Source organism: Poecile atricapillus, chromosome 3, assembly GCF_030490865.1.
Source record: "Poecile atricapillus isolate bPoeAtr1 chromosome 3, bPoeAtr1.hap1, whole genome shotgun sequence".
NCBI classification, from domain to species: domain Eukaryota; kingdom Metazoa; phylum Chordata; class Aves; order Passeriformes; family Paridae; genus Poecile; species Poecile atricapillus.
Window position 1 is genome coordinate 12948369 of NC_081251.1, and position 19415 is coordinate 12967783.

Sequence of the window (19415 nt, forward strand, 5' to 3'; positions counted from 1 at the left end):
GACAAAACTAGTTAAGAACAGGTTTCTGTTAGTGATGCAAGTTAAAATTATTGGCGATATTTCATAATGAAATTTTTAATGACAAATAGCAAGTTCCTAGAGTATCATTTCTAACACTACAAGTTTAACATGAATATTCTCAAAGGACTTAAGAAAGTTTGCCTTTCAAGAGTCTGAATTACAGAACATATTAGAGACTTTGTGCATTTTGTGTTTGTTCATCTGAAAGAGGATAATTTTTTGTTACATTTTCCACTTGATGTTGCCTTCTACTTCCCCAGAATTACAGCAGTGTTTGTAGCCCTACATTTTGAGAAAATTACTGTAAAATACACTGCTGCTAAGGACTCTGAAGTTTTGACTACTACTTTCAATTTGCTTGTTAGTTGGGTACTGTCTTGAATTCTCATTACACAACTCCAAACCCAGTTTCAGAATGAAAAATACACACTGTATGTCATTACCTCCTGTGAGGATGAATTAATTGAGCAATATCGGAACCTAATGTGTATTGGACACTAACTGTGCTGCAGAGCTTGAAGAGATGGTGCATATGAACTCATGTATTGCAGGAAGAAAAAAGTCAATAATTTTTTTTTTGGAGAGAAGGGATAACCTTCAGTTCTTATTGACATGATTCAGCACTCAAGTCCTGTGATGCCTCAAGCTTTGTGATGCTTTCCCAAGAAAATTCTGCCAAGCAATTACTGTTTACCTTCAAAGCTATTAAAAAAAAAGACAAAAAAAAAGATGTCCAAGGACCATATATCAGACATAAATTAGTCAGTTTGTGTGGTAAAAAATTAAATCTTGTATTATACCCCCAGTCAAAATTCTCAGTGTTCAGCATAGTTTAGAGATAGGAGTTAGGGAGCAACAGCTGAGTATTTACAGAGGTTGCAGGCCCAAAGTATATGAACGAGAACATGACAATAGAAGTTAGTTATCTTAGAAATTATATACAAGGAAAATATAATAGTATCATTGCTAGAAATATTTCTGTTGTTGGTAAATTAATTTGTAAGGAGGTTCTTCCTCTAGGAAGCAGAGTAGTAACATGAGTTTTGATTATAGAAATATTGATGTAAATGGATCTGCATGTCCTATCTCTAGCTGACCTTATTTAGTTTACTTATGGTTAGTGCCTTGCAACTTTTGCTAACTGGTAAGGACCAGTTATTACATGATCAGAATACATAATTTAAATTAATGAAGACTTATGCCTTGACTTGCATGAGTTTTCCTAGGGTTTACATTTAAGTTCTAGCATGATTCTGTATACTATATATACGTTCTTGGTTCTTTGAGAATCTGCTTTTTTTGGGTTGTATCATAGAATCACAGACTGATTGAGGGTTGGAAAGGTTGGATCAGCCAGTTCCAAACCCCCTGCCATGGGCAGGGACAACTTCCACTAGACCAGGTTGCTTAGAGCCTCACCCAACCTGGCCTTGAGCGCTTCCAGCAGCAGAGCATCCACAGCCTCTCTGGGAAGCCTGTGCCAGTTCCTCACCACCCTCACAGTGAAAGATTTCTTCCATGTATCTCGTCTAAATTTACCCTCTTTCAGTTTGAACCCATTCCCCATTGTTGGAGCAATATATAATGTTAAAATTGTACCATGGACTGAGAAATTACACGTGCACTGGGATATCAGAAAATCTACGTCTGTCAGTACATATATTTGTAAGAGGGTATGGGCTAGAGTATTTTTACGTATGCAGATGCTAGTGTATTCATTGTTTTACATGTAATTGTGGAGTGTTAGAAGATTTAATTATGAATAACTTTTACCTCTTTCTCCTTCTGTCACTAGGTCTTAATTACAAAAAACTAACCGATGAAAATGAAAACCCTCTGGAAACACTGGAGCCCACCCTTACAAGTCAAAATATCTTATCTATTTCCAAACTGGCTCCCAAAATTCCTAAAAAAGATGGCAGCATGCTGTCACAAAGCTCTCTTTATGCTGTGTGGTTACAAAAGCTTTTCTGGAATGGTGATCACCATCTCATTAAAAAAATACCAGAAACCATGGATGAGTGGCTACATGCATATGATATGTGTTCAAAATACTTTGATAGACTTGATCCAGATGACATTGTTACTTTCATTGATGAAATTACTTTTTCTTCCAAAGCTGTCACAAAGGTAAGCAGATATTTTTAAAGAATTTTAGTCCTCAGGTGAAGCATATAGCATATGAGTTCAATATAGTATCAAGAACAAAGTCTCAGTAAATGTTACAGTTTCCACTTTGCAGTATTTAAAGATAAATTTGTAAACCTACCTTGCTCTGCCTACTTTTTCTTTTTATGACTGCCACTATGAAGAGAAGGGATTTTTATTCAGTTAGGGGAGTTAGATCTGTGGATATGAGAGTTTTGATAGAACCCCCAAGTCCCTGTGTGCTCATTCAGCAGAGAATAAGATACTGTGTATTTCATAGAGTGGTTTGGATTGGAAGAGACCATAAAGACATCTAATTGCAACTTTCCTGCCATGGAGGGTTTGTGCATTTCTTCCGTTTATCTAATCTATTATAAAACTGCCCTGTTTCATTAAAGCCATCCCTCTTGTCCTATCACTACATGCCACTTGGAAACTCTCGTGTAGCCTCCTTTAGGTGCTTGAGGGCTGCTCTAACATCTTCCCAGAGCCTTCTCTTCTCCTTTCTGAATAACCCCAACTCTCTCAGCGTGTCCTCCTAGGAAAGGTGCTCCATTCCTCTGAGCATCTTTGTGGCCTCCTCTGGGCTCAGTCAGTCCCACTGTCCCTGTCTTTGTCATAGATGTTAAACAGTGCCAGTCACAATAACAGCCTCTGAGGAGTGCCACTTGTCAGTGCTCTCCATTTGGACTTTGAGCTCTTAATGCAACTCTTCGTATGCAGCCAACCCAGCCAGTTCTTTATCCACCAAGTGGTCCATCTGTCATACCCATCTCTCCAGTTTGTATGTCATGTGGAACAATGTCAAATGCTTTGCACCAGTCCAGGTAGATGATGCCAGCTTCAGTTCCTCTTTCTTCATCCACCAATTCTGTAACCCTGTCAGAGAAGTGCACCAGATTTGTCAGGCATGATATGCCCTTAGTGAAGCCATGCTGGCTGTCACCAGCCATCTTCGGATTTTCTGTGCCATACCACAGTTTCCAGGAGGATCTGCACCATGATCTTGCCAGGTACCAAGGTGAAACTAACCAGTCTGCAGGTACCTAGGTCATCCTTTTTTTGGAAATGGGGGCTGTCTCCCCTTCTCCAGTCAGTGGGAATTTCACCAGATTGCCACAACTTCTCAAATGGATGGACAGTGCCCTAGCAAATTCATTTACCAGCTCCCTCAGAACCCACAGAAGTATCTCATAAGGACCCAGGACTTGTGCACCTTCAGGTTCCTTAGATGGTCTTGAGCACAATCTTTTTCTGCAGGGGTTTTTTCTTCTCTCTGCAAGTCCCTGCATTTGCTTTCTGCAACTTGGGCAGCATAGCTGGAACACTTGCTGGTGAAGACTGATGCAGAACTGTTACTGAGTGACTGTTATTTTCTTTTTCTCAGGTAACCATGTCTGTTATTTCCTTCCAGAGAGGACTCACATTTTCCCTAGTCTTTCTTCTATCACCAGAAGCTTTTCTTTTAGTCCTTGGTGTCCCTGGCAAGATTTAGTTCTAACAGTGTTTTAGCTTTCCTAACTTGATCCCTGGCTGCTGGGACAGTTCCTCTGTATGCCTCACAGGGTACCTGTCCTTGCTTCCACCCTCTGTAGGCTTTCATTTTGGTGTTTAAATTTTTTCCAAGCGATCCTTGTGCATCCCTGCAGGCCTCCTAGCGTTTTTTTCCTGATGACATCTTTGTTGGACACATTGCCCCTGCTCTTGGAGGAGTCTGTCCTTCAATATCAGCCAGCCTTTTTGGATCTCTCTTTGCTTTATCCCATAGTCCTATACCAGGCAAATCCCTGAAGTCCAGAGTAGTGAATTTTCTATGCACCCTCCTCATTGCACTAAGGATCTTTGTGGGTACTGCAGCCCAGGCTGCCCCACCCCAGTCCTTTTTTGTTGATGAAAACAAGTTCCAGCACAGCACCTCTCCTAGCTGGTTCCTGTATGACTTGGAGAAGGATGTTGTCATCAGTGCATTCCAGGAACTTCCTGGATTGCCTGTGTCCTGTTGGGTTGTTACTCCTCTAGTTGCTGGGGTGGTTGTACTTATTTACTTGTGCTCATCCTAAAATTCATTGTGCCACAGACTTGTGCTTACCAGGCTTTTGCATTCAGAGTAAGATGTTCCACAGAGAAAGTATTCTGGCCTAATGCATGTGGTTTCTAAGCATTGTAATAATGTAAATTATAAACTATTATAATCTCCATCTGGCTGAAAGCCTGGTTTTGAAATAATGCACTTTGATGTGTGTAACATATATTACCAGATGTAGAGTTTCTTTTTGCCCAGTGAAACCTACTTGCAAGGATATTTCTAGCATAAAGTTTTACCCATGCTTTCCTACATAGCTTTACTGTGATGCACAAAAGAGAAATGAGATTTCTTAGATTTTACCTTATTAAAAGATCTAGAGATGTCTTCACTAACTTTATCTGAAATGAAAAGGCAATAAAGTGTCCAGGGGTTTTTTGTATCTTTATTTTGGCTTGTGACAATTTTTCTGAGGCATTTATACACCATATTTAATGAGGTGTATTTCAGTTTGTTCCTTCTCTGAATGCTGTTTTAATGTTCCCACAATATGAGGTTTACTAGAACCCATCTAACCTCTATCTGTATCAGAATTTGGTGAAAAAATATGCTAGCTGGGAAAGCAAGAAACTTTGTCAGCACAGAATTTGTGCTGTGATCTGACTGTCATGGTAGACCAGCACATTTTATCACTATTGTGTCAGCTGTCTCTGAAGCCTTTTTAGCAGAACTACTGTCATGGCTTAGGTATTTTGATCCCTTTTATCTTATAAAGGTACTTTTTCATGCTTACGAACAATGATTCAGACTCATCCTGAGATCTTAATTGCCAGACTTGACTCTGAACTGAGGTAGCAAGGGCATGGCTTGTCTGATGAAATACTGTCTTTACATATAGTCACTGCAGCTGACTACTTAATACTCTTGCTGTTAATGTTTCTTGAGCACTTCAAAGTTATTTCTCATTTTTTTCCAGATGAATGGTACAGGGAGAGAGTGGATATCCTCTACTGTGTGTCTGTTTTAGAACACGTTTATTTTCCTTTGTTTCTTTTCAGGCTTCTAATACATTTTCTCTACTCTCTTGAGAGTAGGGAGTAGAAATAGCATAAAAGAAGCACTAAAGGCAAGATGATTGTGGTTTGTGGTCAGGCAGAATTTTGTAGTAGAGATCTGTTAGCTTTTTGGCCAGGAAAGATGCTCAAGAGGTGCTTGAAACAGTTGGTCAAATCATCTAATGTGCCAGGCACTGGGTTTGGTATTGAAACAGCTGTTCAACCAGCTTGCAACTAGTTTTGCCTCAGGATCCTGTTCAGTTCTCAAGCAGAATTGTACAATGAGAAATTATCATTAAAGACCCTGGAAACTTATCTCTGAGGTCTCTTTCCTCTACCTTTCATCTGAAAATCGCTTCATACTTAAAAGCAGCCTTTTGGCTTGCACCACTTACTTAAATTTTATGTGTTTTGAGGCTACCGTGGTCATGTGCTCACTCTCTACTTCAGTACTTTCTTCCAGCCTAGTTCTGCGGCCAAATACTTCATTGTATCAATTTCCTATTCCCACAACAGATGCACATTTAGGTATTTCATGGAAGTGTTCATACTTAGTCAAAATGCAAAAAAAACATGGTCATTATCATGAAATAATCTGTACTGTCACTGAGACAACTGAGCTTCCTCTCATGGAGGAAATTTGAGAGGGAGCTTACTATGAGATAGTGCATAGGGTTTTTAGGAGTAATGAGAGGTGAATTGTCAAAAAAAGCCAAAAAAACAGATGTTGCATACCCTCTCAGGTCTCTCCCACTCCTTCAAAACGTCAGAAGAGGAAGGTGGAAAGGAGAGAAGGGAGAATATTCCAGGATGATGAGATGCACTCCACTGTTATTCTTGTGGAATAGTATCTCCATTGAAAAACCCCTTTTGGTCAGAAACAAGGAAGAAAAGTCTCGAGTGCTAAGGGGTAATGGAACACGGGTTACATAGCAGTGTAGGCTACATGAGTTCAGCTTCAGAGATAGCATTGCTGTTGTCACTGTGTGGGAACTTAGCAAACAGCCATCAGAATGTCTCCTGCTGTTCCAGTGTGTCAGTAAGGAGCTGCAGTGGTGGACCAGCAAAGCAATAGGCAGCTGCTTCTATTTGTGTGTCACTTGCATATGGAAAAAAACTTGGAGCAAAATGTATAATTATGCAAAAGGGAATGAAAACACGGGGGTTTAGTTCTGGCTTCTGCAACTCCTTGTTCTTCCTGACAAAGACAGGAATGTGATGGGCTTTTACAAGGGGCCCTTTAATTCACGTGTTCCCTTCCAAAAACTCTTTGATTTAGTTTTCTCATGAATTGGGCCAGCAGTGACTGACTGAGCAGTGCTTGACTGGGTAGAGGGATTGATAGAATGTCTAAATTGGAGAAATGAATGAGGAGGTTGCATTTATGAAAAGGCAACTAACATTGTCATACTCACTATAGTTCAGGATGTGACAGTTTTAAGTACTTCTAGCTCTAAGAGGCCAGAGATTCTTTTCTCCCATGTTTCTTAAAATCACTAGAAATGAGTTACCATCTGGAAGATGAGATTCAGGTCCCAGGCCTTAAGGGTTCATGAAGTGGTGACATTGTGTGGTAGGAACTGTGTGAGCAGAGATGCATCATGGTGGGACTTCAGTAAACCATAGAACTAAAGTAACATGGTTAATGTAGTTGAAGAAGGTCAAGATTGATGCAATGTTTTTTTGTGTTTGTGGTAAATGAAACAGGCAAGGACCAACTGCTTTGTCAGTGCCTTCCTCACACATTGAAGGACTGAAGTACTGATCCCTTAACCACAGAAGCTCACTGCTGCTAGCAGTTGAGAAGGTTCCCGCTTCTGGTGCTTCTACTCAGATATGCTTTTAACTCTATAACTATTTAAGTTTTTCTGACTAAATAAGAAATTATTTGATCTCTGTAATGTTAAGAATAGGCTATTTGCGTCTATGGAACAGATTTCTTTCTAAATGGGAGCTATTGCAAATATTCATTGGAATGACTGCTTATATTTTTGCATGCATTTTGAAACTGTCATCTTTTTTTCTAGCAGCTCTTTGCTTTTAAATAATACTGATGTCATAGTTTCTTAATTATAGCAATGATCATATCAACTTCTTATCGTGATGATTTCCCATTTGTTCCCGTTTCTCTGATCTTTGCACATCATTTAAGATAGGGGATTTTTTAAAAAATTCGTTCATTGCTAGAATTTTGGTCATTGTGCTAGGGTGTTGGTTACGTCTTCGAAGAACCATGTTTCAGAGCTCATAGGTCTTTGCCCTGATGGTTTTTTGATTAACAGTACCCTGGGAAAAAAAGCTAGCAACAACAAAAACACAACTGAAAACAATCCTTTTTAATCACTGTGTTTTCATTATTGAACACACACTACAAATGGAGATTGGCACAATATATGTTGTTTAGGAAGAAAAGGCTACAGCTTTAGATAGGAAAAGCAAAACAAAAAGCAGTGGTATCATCAGTCAGGTCTTCTTAGAGACTTCTCTTCTCTTCTTCTTCGTAGAGAAAGAGAAGCTGAAATTTTCCTTACATAGGTAGTCTCTTGCAACCTTCTGTAGACTGAGCCACATTCTTTCGAACTACGGCTGATGGTGTTTTTTGTTTAACATTCCATCTTTTCTAACTTCTTTCCCAAATTCTGATTTGAAATATTTAAAATAACTTCTCTTGCAGCAAAAAGGTTGACTTATTTTCTCTGAGTCAGCAATACTGTTTTGATCATTTTTTCCCCTTTTTGCTTCCTCAAGCAGGAATACAATGTCCTCATTTTGACCACATACCAAACAGGTCAGGAATGGGAACATGTTACAACTGGATATTGACCTGCATCGTTGACTTGACTTTAAAGACACTAAATTCTGTTTAAAATAACTGTATAAAAAAAGCTTAGTTTAAAAAAAAAAAGCCCAGGATACTGTTCACTATCTTTTGTCTGGCTTATTGACTTAATGCTGTATAATACAGTAAGGAAAAAGACAGGGCATGACATTCACTGAAGGTGTACAAGAAATGTTCTTATATAGCGTGACTGCATTCAGATGTTACTTTTTGAAATTACTTGGCTTCATTTTATCACTTTTTATCACTGTGCTCCATTCAGTTGGTTTGCCTTGCCTGACCTTGTTTTTTTTTTGTTCAGGGATATTGGCAGTGCTTCTTTTTCTAGTTTCAGTGCAAGGTACTTTCTTGTGCTTTTCATTTATATAGTTACTTTAATTAAATCTGCTTCAAGAGTACATAATAGGAAACTTCACTAATATCTTTTCTTTAGCTGGTTCCTTACATACTTTTAACTTTTTCCAGATGTATTTTACAGGGTCTGATAGGAACAAAGGTAACTTTCATATAGCAGCCTTAATGGGGCTGTGCTTTGGATTGTGACTGAAGCAGTGTTGATACCACACTAGGATTTGGACTTGCTGAGTGCTGCTTGTACGGTGTCGAGGTTTAATTTTTATCTCGACACCTTAGCCCTGTGTAGGCTGCAGGTAGGCAAAAAGTGGTTAAGGGACAACCAGGATAACTGACTAAAGGTGTGCTCAGTGACATCTAATGTCATGCTCAGTGGTAGCAAACAAAGATTAGAGGGATGGAGCACCTCTCCTGTGAGGAAAGACTGAGACAACTGGGATTGTTTAGCCTGCAAAAAAGAAGGCTTTGGGGTGACCTAATTGTGGCCTTCTAGTACCTGAAGGGAGCCTGCAAGAAAGATGGAGGCAGACAAGAGCATGTACTAACAGGACAGGGAGGAATGAATGGCTTCAAACTGGAGATTAGGTTTAAATTAGACTTTAGGAAAAATGGTTGCCCAGCTGTGGATGCCCCATCCCTGGAAGTAAGTGTTCAAGGCCAGGCTGGGTGGGGCTTTCAGTCTGGTCTAGTGGAAGGTGTCCCTGTCCAAGGCAAGGGAGTTGGACCTAGATGATCTCTAAGGTCCCTTCCAACCCAGGCCATTCTGTGATCTGGCAGCAGATACAGGAACTGTACCCAGCTGTTCTATCTGAACATGAAAACCCATTTTTCATTATGAGGGTGAGTGAACACTGGTGCAAGTTGCACAGAGGGGTTGTTGAGTCCTCCCACATTGGAGATACTCAAGAGCCACCTGAACATGGTTCTTGGCCACTGGGTCTAGGTGTCTCCATTTCCGCAGATACCCTTTGGAGGCCCCTTCCAGCTTTTGTGTGTTTGTGTTGCTGGGATCCCAGGTTCCTGTGCCATTAAAAGGAGTGGAGCTGCTTCCATAATCTCACACTTGCATGTTAACCACTGATAATAAGAGTAGCAGGGTCAGCATCTTCACATACAAGTAAATGTTACTTGTACTATACTTTATTAAGAAGTACTTATATACTCTGAGGAGAATAGGCTTATGAGATGAGGTTTTACCCTGAGGAGTAAAATCTGTTGAGGTGAAATAGTATGTGATGTTCTTTGGTTTGAAAAGAGATTTTTAGGATTTTTTTTATTACACATTATAGACTGTAGATTTAAAAATCTTCTTAAACTATAAAAGCTTTTTAAATATAAAACTTCACATACAAACAAAGCTTGAACTAGCCCCTAAGCTACATTTTTATCACTGGCTCTGATACCAAATCTCATTATTGCAGCTGACTAGAAGTACAGAGGAGAGCTATTCATGGTTTGGAATAAAGTAACCAGAGAAGTGATATGTTCACAGTGCTGAATTTTGGCACTATGCAAATCTGAATGCAAAATTAAAGCAGGCTTGGGAAAAGCCTGAACTTACTTTCTTTTTTTTTTTTTTTAAAGTTTGAATACTTTATTCTGATTGTGCTTATGGCAAAATGACTTCTAAACTGGCAGTATGTTGACACCATTCTCTAGGATATAAGTTAGATGGAATACTTAAATTGTTTGCCTTTTACATCTCTCTTAATTGCATTTTGAACATTAGATTGTACACCAGAAGAGGAAAAAATGAAATATGTAGCTGTTTTCTTCTTTTATCCTGTTTACAAAATGATATATAAATCCAGCTGTAGTTGTTAGATTTTAATATGATGTGGAGACTATGAATTTCTCCTTGCTTAGAGTAAAACCTGATATTGAGGCCTTGTTCGCAGTAACAAACTCAATTACTTTGAGTGGGAATGAAACTCTGTTGCATTTTAAACTGTATAGTAAAATTCCCTTTGTATTGTGTTAAAACTGGCAAACTTTCTTAGCTCTAATAATAATGCATTCGTTTTCCTTTCGTCCATAAAAAAATATCCATTAGACCATTAGTGTGGTTCACACTAATACACAGCACACTAAAGCTCAATAATACAGGAATAAATTCTAGATCTTTAACTTATGACTTTTTATCTAGGTGAGGGGGGGGAAGCATGTGAACTGTGAAAGTTTCCACTAAATTATCCTTATCAAACCTTTTATGGCTTTGCAAGTAGCTAGTTTAATTCATGATGTAAACATCTCTTGGACTTTGTATGGATAATGCTGTAGCAGTTTATATGCCTTCTTCTACGATAATTCCTTTTATTTCCTATTCACTATGTCATGCAAATTCAAGCATATTTTTTAATTTCTTGTGTATTTCAACTTGAAAGTTAAATTTGCTTATGTCTTTGTTCAGTATTCCAGTCACTAAAACACCTGGTGGTAAAAGTACCTAATGCTTTGGGTTTAGAGTTCAGGCGAGGGACATTCCCATCCATTAGAAAGTGTATTGCAAGCACTGTTAAAACCGTACTTGCAGTTACAAATGAACAAATCATACATGAATGTCTAAAATCATACATCAGACTTTGTTTTGGACTTTCAGCTGAAGCTGTGTCTTTCCTGAAACGGGAAAGTTAGACTTTGTTTCAGTTTAATGCTTAGATACAGCTGGTTGTACAGGTCTTTTAAAGTACTGTGTAGTTACTGTTATTTTGTATTACTTGGGTAAATAGATTGATTGAAAAATTCTCAAATCATTCTGGGGCTCTTGCTTATGGTCATGGTCTTAGAGATATATTTTAAATAGTAGTCTAAACCTGGCAGAACTAACCTTAAGTGAGTTATCAGTCAGCCTTGTAATATGTTTCTCAGGTATCTCTCAATGAAGAGTTAAAAATCAAAGATTATAAGGTGTCAGTCTTAAAAAATAAAAATAAAAATATTATTAAAATAAAAAAAATATTATTAGGAAAAGAACTTCATATGGTTTAAAATGAACATGAGTTAGTAAAAAGATCAGTAAAAAGAAGGACAGCAGAAGAAAGTAATGGAATACTGATCATTTTAATAAATGACATGTTAGAAACAAAGTTGTTTCCTATTAAAAATACTTCATTTGGTTTTATGCTGTGTTGTGGAGCCACCTGACCTCTTGGCAATGCTGTAATACAAATAGTAGTGTACAGGTAATGAATGAATAAATAATTGAGTGATCTTTTTCAGCTGCCAGTTGAAGTCAGGATAGAAGTGACTAAGAAAGCTATTAAGGCAGTCAAACATCTTTTGGAGAAATCAAGAAAAAAAACTACTGATAATGATATGAAAGATGCTGAAAACCCATCTGCTGCTTATGAAGAAACTCTGAATCATTTGCAACAATCTCTTGCTCATCTGGAAACGCTCACTCACAGTTTTATCACTTACTTGAAAAGCAGCGAACAGGTAATGATTACTGATCAAGTACTTCCTTTGAGTATTACCATGACTAGTAGTGATAGACATCAATCTTCTGTCATATTTTATTAATGTTTTCTACCTTTGCTTTTGTTTGTTGACCTGGGTTTTGAAAATTTGAAAGTTCCATCAGTCTTTTCTTTTTCTCAGTATATGTTAATTCCTAACAGAAAGGAAGACTGATACAGCCCTGTAAATAAGAAGTACACTGATTGGCGTTCCAAAAACTATCTTTCACAGGATACCCTACAGAAGTATGGCTATTTATATGATCTGTCAAGGTCAGAGAAGGAAAAAATCCATGAGCAAGCAGTAACTATGTGTATAGACGGTCAGCCCCTGGACATGGTGCAGCAGTTGTTACAGGTGGCTGTTGGAGATCTGGGCCTTTCTCCCCAGGATATTGTCCAATGTGCTATTAAAAAAATTGTAGGTATATTAAGGTAAGCACACTTCCTCAGTTATGCACAAAAATCTTTCTTCTGGATTTTTGGAAGGTTTTTTTTATGGATGGTTGAGTTGGTGTGTTAGTTTGTTGCAGTTTTTGGTTGCTTGGTTTGTTTTGTTATTTGCCGTGAATATTTGGTTGCTTTTAATGCCTGGATTTTGCAGTAACATGAGAGTTCTTTGATTATGTTTCTGTTTACCTATAATTTCATATTTAGTTATATTTTTACGAGTTGGGGAAGTCTGAACAATTTGAACAAAATAAGAGCTTGTCCTGTTCACTGGTGCTTTTTAGTTAAAAGCATTGGCTTTACAGCATTGTTCCATTATGTGTATGTGCCCTTGTGAATTTTTGTAACATTTACAACTGCACATAATTCTTCCCCCTTAAACAGAGTTAAAAAGCATGTTTATTGGAAATGGTAACTCATGCAGGCATTTGGGCAGCAGAGGCCTAGTAATAGCTTCTGCCACAGCAGTGTGTCCTACCAGAAGTCGTACAATTTCCATCTTTGGAAAACCTTGCTGAGCCATTTCTGGGAGCTGGGGATTTTTTGTGCTGGTTGGTTTGGTTCATTAGAAATATTTTGTTCCCCTTCATTTTTTTAGTGGAGCTCAGGGAAGCAGGGGAGGATAATTTTTTATCATCCATTATAAATTGAACAGATCCTTCCCATTTGACTATTCATACAAAACTCTCTTCTGAAGTATTTCTGTTTTAAAGAGATACATGCAACAAGTATGAAAGAGTATTCTGCTGTTAGATGTCTGGTAAACACTGTTTAGCACTTCTAAGACCAGTTTAGAGAGATACAACTTTGAGCATTTATCCTGTTGTTCTGCATGCAGAAAAAATTATTTGGGCAGGATGATCTGAATGCACACACCAGGAATTGGAAAACGAGTCTAGCATGGAAAATTTTCTATGGCTCTACTTTTTCTTCAGCATGTATATATTACAGCAGATTGAAGTGCCACAGATGAAAAGAAGGCAGCCTGTCAAATTGTTTGCAGTCCTCTTTGGCAGAAAATTGATTTCTCCTGTCACTCAGTTTAAGAGTGTTCACAGCATCCTCAATGATGATAGAGCTTTTGCACAGCAACATAAGTAATACAGTCTTTCTTCTCTGGGTTCGTCCATTTGAAGAATAATTTAGCTTTAGGTAATAACTGTCCTGCTGTTCCTGACTAGCAATGTGATGTATCTGGATACAAAGCTCACAAAGTCCAGTTATTTTGACTATAATGAGTCTCATTAACATGCAGAGTATGAGAAACCTATCAAAATTCTCCTTTCTACTCTGCTTCTTATCAACACTTTTCTGTGAACTGAATTACTTGTTCTTTATATGCATTGCAAGGCTGGAATGACTGTAAGTTGATTTAACGTTCTGGGACAGTGATCATCCCAAGTAACTCCTATGCAGCACTTCACTGGAAAGAGGGGAATGACTGTCTCATCGAGAAAACTGTAGTGGCAAAGATGGGCAGATGAGTTTGAAGTTCCAATTAAACCTGTTTGGTGTGCGATGTGACCTAATGTGGTCAGTAGAAATATTCCACTCCCACTCAGCTGGTTTTTTGTGAAGGGAAGGGTAATTTCATATCATTATGAACTATGGAAAGTTTGTCCGCTACAATGATAAAGAGCATGAAGTGAAAACCTAGCATAAAATAGAAAAATACTTAAGATAATATCCTCCCTATGATGCAGTTCAGAAAGGGTTAATATTAGAAAGCAATAAATATAATCTAAATACAGAGAGAAATTAAAAGAAATATTGTTGCTTGGTATCTCTTAAGCCTGTTGGTATTCATGTTGTTTCTGTGAGTAAAATTGGATTAATCTCTGTCCTGTTCTCAGATGTTCACTTTCAAGATACTACATAAATTACAACATTTCGTTCAATACTTGCATTTCTGCAATTAAAGAAGTAGTCTTGCCGGTGTAGCTTGGAAAGGCAGACTTTTACTCAATAAATGCAACGTATGTTACACAGTGGTTATTTTATACATTAGTTTTGAAAGAGATTGTGTTGGAAAATTCCTTCTTTGACAATTAACCTTCGAAGTAGCAGTTGTAAGGCTGTAACAGTGAACTTGGATTTTCTGTAGCTGTGGTGACAAGGAATATAATTAAGGTATTGCAAACACAAGTGAAAGAGGCCTGTATGGATATGAAAAATTACAGTACTGTCAGTGATCTGCCTGAAAATAAAGCAACAGTCTACCACTTCTGCGACTGAAAATACACAACCTTTCTTTCAGTTGCATTAACTACAACCACCTTCAAACACTGTAAAATATCTTTTGTTATTAGCATATATAGTCATTCTTGCAGAAGAACCTTTTAGAAAGTAAAGTCTTCATGAAAGCCTAAGGTACTTTTTGGCTTCATTTTATAGCAGTGTATGATATGACACGCTTAACAACTTTGATGCCTTCTCAGAAACAGATTTTTTGTTAAATATAACATAGTTATTTGCCTAATTCAAGATTCTGTGATTTATAAATCTGTAAATCATTAAATTACAGTTTTAAGAGCAGTATTGGCCTCCAGTTCTTTTAATTACTTTTGTATCAACTTTCTAATTCTGGCACCCAAAATTCAAAATAGAAACTCTTGCACTGGTATCTGTAAAAGCTCTCTAGCAGAGCGTATTTTCATACTTTACATGACTTATGTATTGTGTGCTTCCTTGTTTGCCTGTAGAAACAGCTATTATAAATAAAAATCAGTTGCCTCTTTCTTCAGTAGAAACTATGAACTTGTGGAAAGCAAAAGAAAATATTTTAGCAGCAATGGTTGCCAGATTAGTCTTACCTAAGGCTCAGTTTAATTCCTTGCTGAAGATCACTCGCATGATGGATGGGAAGCATTCCATGATCCATGACTGCAGACATGTCTTTGGTTGGTCAGTCAGGAAAGACAGTTTGTTTGTTGAAGACTTTATGGTCTCCTTCACCTGCTGCTCCTAGAGTTCTTCTCTTTGATGTCCACAGAGATACAGTGTTTCATGGAATTTTGAAAGCATTCATTGGGCAGTGAGCAGGAAAGCTTTGGTGAACTTTTGAGTTCCTTATTTAATGCCCAGTGTTCTCTGAAATACAGCTTTGTTAGAAAGAATAGCTACATCAACAGGAAGAAAAAGTCAGATTTTTTATTACCTTATCTTATTTGAGCAGGGGTCATACAGAATAATTTTGTATCTTGTATATAATGATTTTGTGGTATTTTGGATGGCAATGATGGTTTGCCATTAAAACATTTTTCCCCAGCTTTGAATGATCACATCCATCAGTATGTTATTTCCTTATTTTCCTCATATTTAAATATGACAAAGCACAATCAGAAAGAGGAAAATAAAGCTGGAGTATTTTCAATGAATACAGTAATTAGGTTAAAAAATTTAGATTAAGTTAATTCATTCTTCCAAGCATTCTTTGTACTTTATTCTGTTTGAGGAATGTGATTAAATATACATCACTTTTTCTGACACTGAACTGAAATCAAAATAAGCCTTTATCTGTGTAATTACACCAAGCTCATACCTAGGAGTTTTGAGGTGAGCACTGAATCATGTTCTGTTGTTTAAAACATTGATAAAATAGCATATAATCTGTGTGGAAGACTAATCCTTCATTAATTATATTTGTTTCTGTTAGTAGCTGCTTATTTTTAATCATTAATTATTAAGAAAAGAACAAGGCAGCAATCTGTGGAAACTTGACAGGATTATTTATCTCATGAGCTGTCATCTCTTTTTAGTTCCTCTAACCACTAGGCAGTAAAGGCACTATTAAGCTTAACAAATTGCTAGCTTTCAATCTTATTAGATTTTTTAAAATATTTCCTTCTTCTAGATAACTGTAGCTTACTGTTTAGATTAACCTTCTTTCTCCTTTCCTGTGCTTAGTAAAAGACATTTGTATCTGACAAACTTGAAGCTTCCTGTAAATGTTCATACATCTGTTGTTCGTGAAAATAGGCTTCGCAGATATATTGTCAGAAACAGTGATATTTTTGTTTACAGAAATGCCCATTAGCTTCTGCAGATACATTTCTTTTAACCCCTTTTGGTTTGGGTTGGGTTTGTTTGTTTGGGGAATTTTTGTTTTGTTTTAGGGTTTTTTTTGAGGAGCTCAGAGCCTGCTTGTGACAGGAGCTAACAACTTTCAGATTAGAGAGGTGAAGGTTTTTTGAAGAGAAAGGGCTAGGACTATCCAGAACTGATCTCTAAATTGAGGTGTCCTTTGATATGATAGTTGTTCATGAACACTAAACATAAGTAAGTGCAAGTAGAGCAGTAAGAACTCATGTTTTGTACACTGTACAATCATATAATACTTTGGGTTGGAAGGAACCTTTAAATATTATCTTGGGCAATGGCCCCTACAATGAACAGGGACATCTTCACCTAGATCAGGGTACTCAGAGCCTGTCCAGTCTGTCCATGAATGTTTCCAGTAAAGGGGCATCCACGACATCTCCTGACAATCTGTTCCAGTATCTCACCAGCCTCAGTGTAAAAAATTCCTCTGTCACCATTTTTCTTATAATCCCACTTGAAGTACTGATGGGCTGCAAACGTCCTCTTTGTTTCTGTTTCAATAGTCATTCTCTTATCGTGCAAGTTTTATAAGTGTTCCAGTTTCCTTTTGATGTGCCTTGTTAATGTCCTTTGTAGATGTGTTTTTATTACAAACTTAATTGAAAAAAGGGCACAAAAAATTGGAAAATTTAAATCTGGCCTGTAAACAAATCACTAGCAAAGTGGCTTATAAAAAGAGCATTAATGAAATGCCTTGTATCTGTCTTCACTCCAGGGACATAAATAATATTTTTTTAGCTTTTTGTTTTTAAAGGAAATTGCAACCATCTCCTAATGCACGTAGCCAGTTGCATAAAATGATTATTTGAGTACTGGTCTGCTTTTTACCATTACCACACTTCTGCCCTATGGTATATTTTTTTTTCTTTTTCCTAAATAGAGTGTTCAGTTCCTTTATGTCTCCTCTCTGAGTAAATACACTTTTCTTTTTTTTTTTCTTCTGAGAATGAATTTTTTTGTGTGTTTTGGTAAAAGCGGATTTTATCTTTTGACATAAGATATCTCTGAGAGTTTAAAATCCTGAATATTTCTGTTCTGTACTATAAATTATAATTTGATTGTTTCCAAGTATTCTGAAGATGTTTAGAAAAATATCTACATTTAAGCTTCACTCCTAAAAAAGTAATTTAGTTACCATATGCTAATACTGGTACTGAGAACAGCTTTTCTATCAGTCATACGTACAGTATCTTTTGAGAAAAAGACTAGTGTCAACAGTCTTCTACTCCTATTTCAAACTTTAGGAATGCAATATACTAATATAAAATGAGTATGCTAAATTTTCATTATGCAACAAATCATCTTGCATCTGTTCTGAATAGAGTCCTATTGATTTTTAATCCACTGTTGTTCACTGGAGTGCTGGCCACTTACTAAGATAAAAATATGAACAATGAAAATTCTAAATGCAAGAAGGCATTTAAGATTATAAAGATTAAGGTCTCTAAAATATATATATTATATATAGGATATATATAATTTATAGGAAACATATCTTACTGATGCAGTAAAGGACAAAATTGTAAATATTCTCTCTTTACAGAAATTACTTTGCAATATCACGGTTATTTTTGCATGTTACTATCAGCTGTGTAGTATTTTTGCTTTAGAACAATCAAAGTATTCTGGGCATGTGTTTGTTATTGGTAAGAGCAGATCTAGGAAGAGGCTGACATTTTTAGTAGCAGAAGAGCTTTGATATGATGATGAACTGTAGGGAAAATGCACTTTTTCTCTGGGTTTTTTTGAATCATCTGCAGTCAGATAACTTGATAACTGTTTGCCTTTTTTCTCTTTCTTTAATGCAGCTTTGACAAACTTAAGACAGGCAAAGCTGTCTTTCCAGTTCATCCAGACATCACTGCTGCCGCAGTGGTTTCCGTGGGGAGACACTGTGTTTTGTTGGAGCACCAGGGCAAAATCTCTCCCTCTCTCAGCACTGAGTCTGTTTAATGGAAATCTTAGCTGAAAATGTACTTTCCTACAAAGTGGCTTTGGGCTGGTTGTTTGTTTGTTTGACACAATTTTTACGACCTTTTACCCTCCAGAAGAAAACTGTATTTTTAATTGAAACATCTGATAGGAGTGATGGACATTTTTCTATTCCATACGTGCACAGAGGCTGCTGTTCCATGATGGCTTGACCCCAGAGAAATCAGCAGATAGGATGCTACTGACTCAGGTTCCATTTGAGCTCATTCAAGCCAACAGTGATACTGCAAAAAGATTCAGACAGAAAAGATAGTGACGTTTATGTATAACTTTAGGTCTGATTAGTTCATATTGATCTTTAAGATGGCGAGATTACAAGTGAATATTCTGCTAGCGTAACTAATCTGTGTTAGAAGCGTTAAACTTTAACTATGCTTTTTCTTTCAAGCTTCATTTAAAAGTTTTAGTATTTTTTCCCCACTCTTTCTTGTTGGTTTTTGCATTACTCTGACATAAAAATAAAGGTACTAGTTAAGAAGCAAAACTAGAAAATTCTTATTGAACAATTGATATAAATCATACAGGTCCATGAGATAGAATATTAAGGACAATTTTAATGGTAACTTTGTCTTCCCTTAACAGTGGAAATGGTGACTCATCTACAACAGAGAAAGATCCACTTGGAGTCCTTGAAGGTATAATTTCTGCAGTGCATGCAAGCGTTGAAAAAGGGTAAGAGCTTCCTCTATGGATTCTTTGGGTAAGAATTTGAAAGATGCTTCTCATGAAAGCTTTGAAGGTGCAATACTGAATATGGATGATTTTTCTTCATGGATATATATATAATGGGTTTGCACTTAATTTTCTAAGACTTTATTCTGGAATGGGCTATCATTTTTCATATTCAAAATCTGAATCCTGAAAGAAACCTTTACTTGATCATGTGGAAGAAAGCATTGAACCTAAAATATAGATAACTTTGTATTATAGTGAAATGAGAAAACAGCTTTTCATCTGTGACTACTGCAGGTTGT

The 19415-nt window shown here is 37.1% G+C and overlaps 1 protein-coding gene across 2 annotated transcripts in view; it reads left to right on the forward strand.

Moving 5' to 3' along the window:
* NBAS (NBAS subunit of NRZ tethering complex) overlaps positions 1–19415 on the forward strand; it is a 161350-nt gene that overhangs the window by 102152 nt on the left and 39783 nt on the right. For both annotated transcript variants that reach the window (XM_058834123.1, XM_058834124.1), the window contains 4 exons: positions 1817–2151; positions 11660–11878; positions 12131–12333; positions 19024–19113. In XM_058834123.1, coding sequence (XP_058690106.1) covers positions 1817–2151; positions 11660–11878; positions 12131–12333; positions 19024–19113 — 847 coding nt within the window. The remainder of the gene's footprint in view (positions 1–1816; positions 2152–11659; positions 11879–12130; positions 12334–19023; positions 19114–19415) is intronic.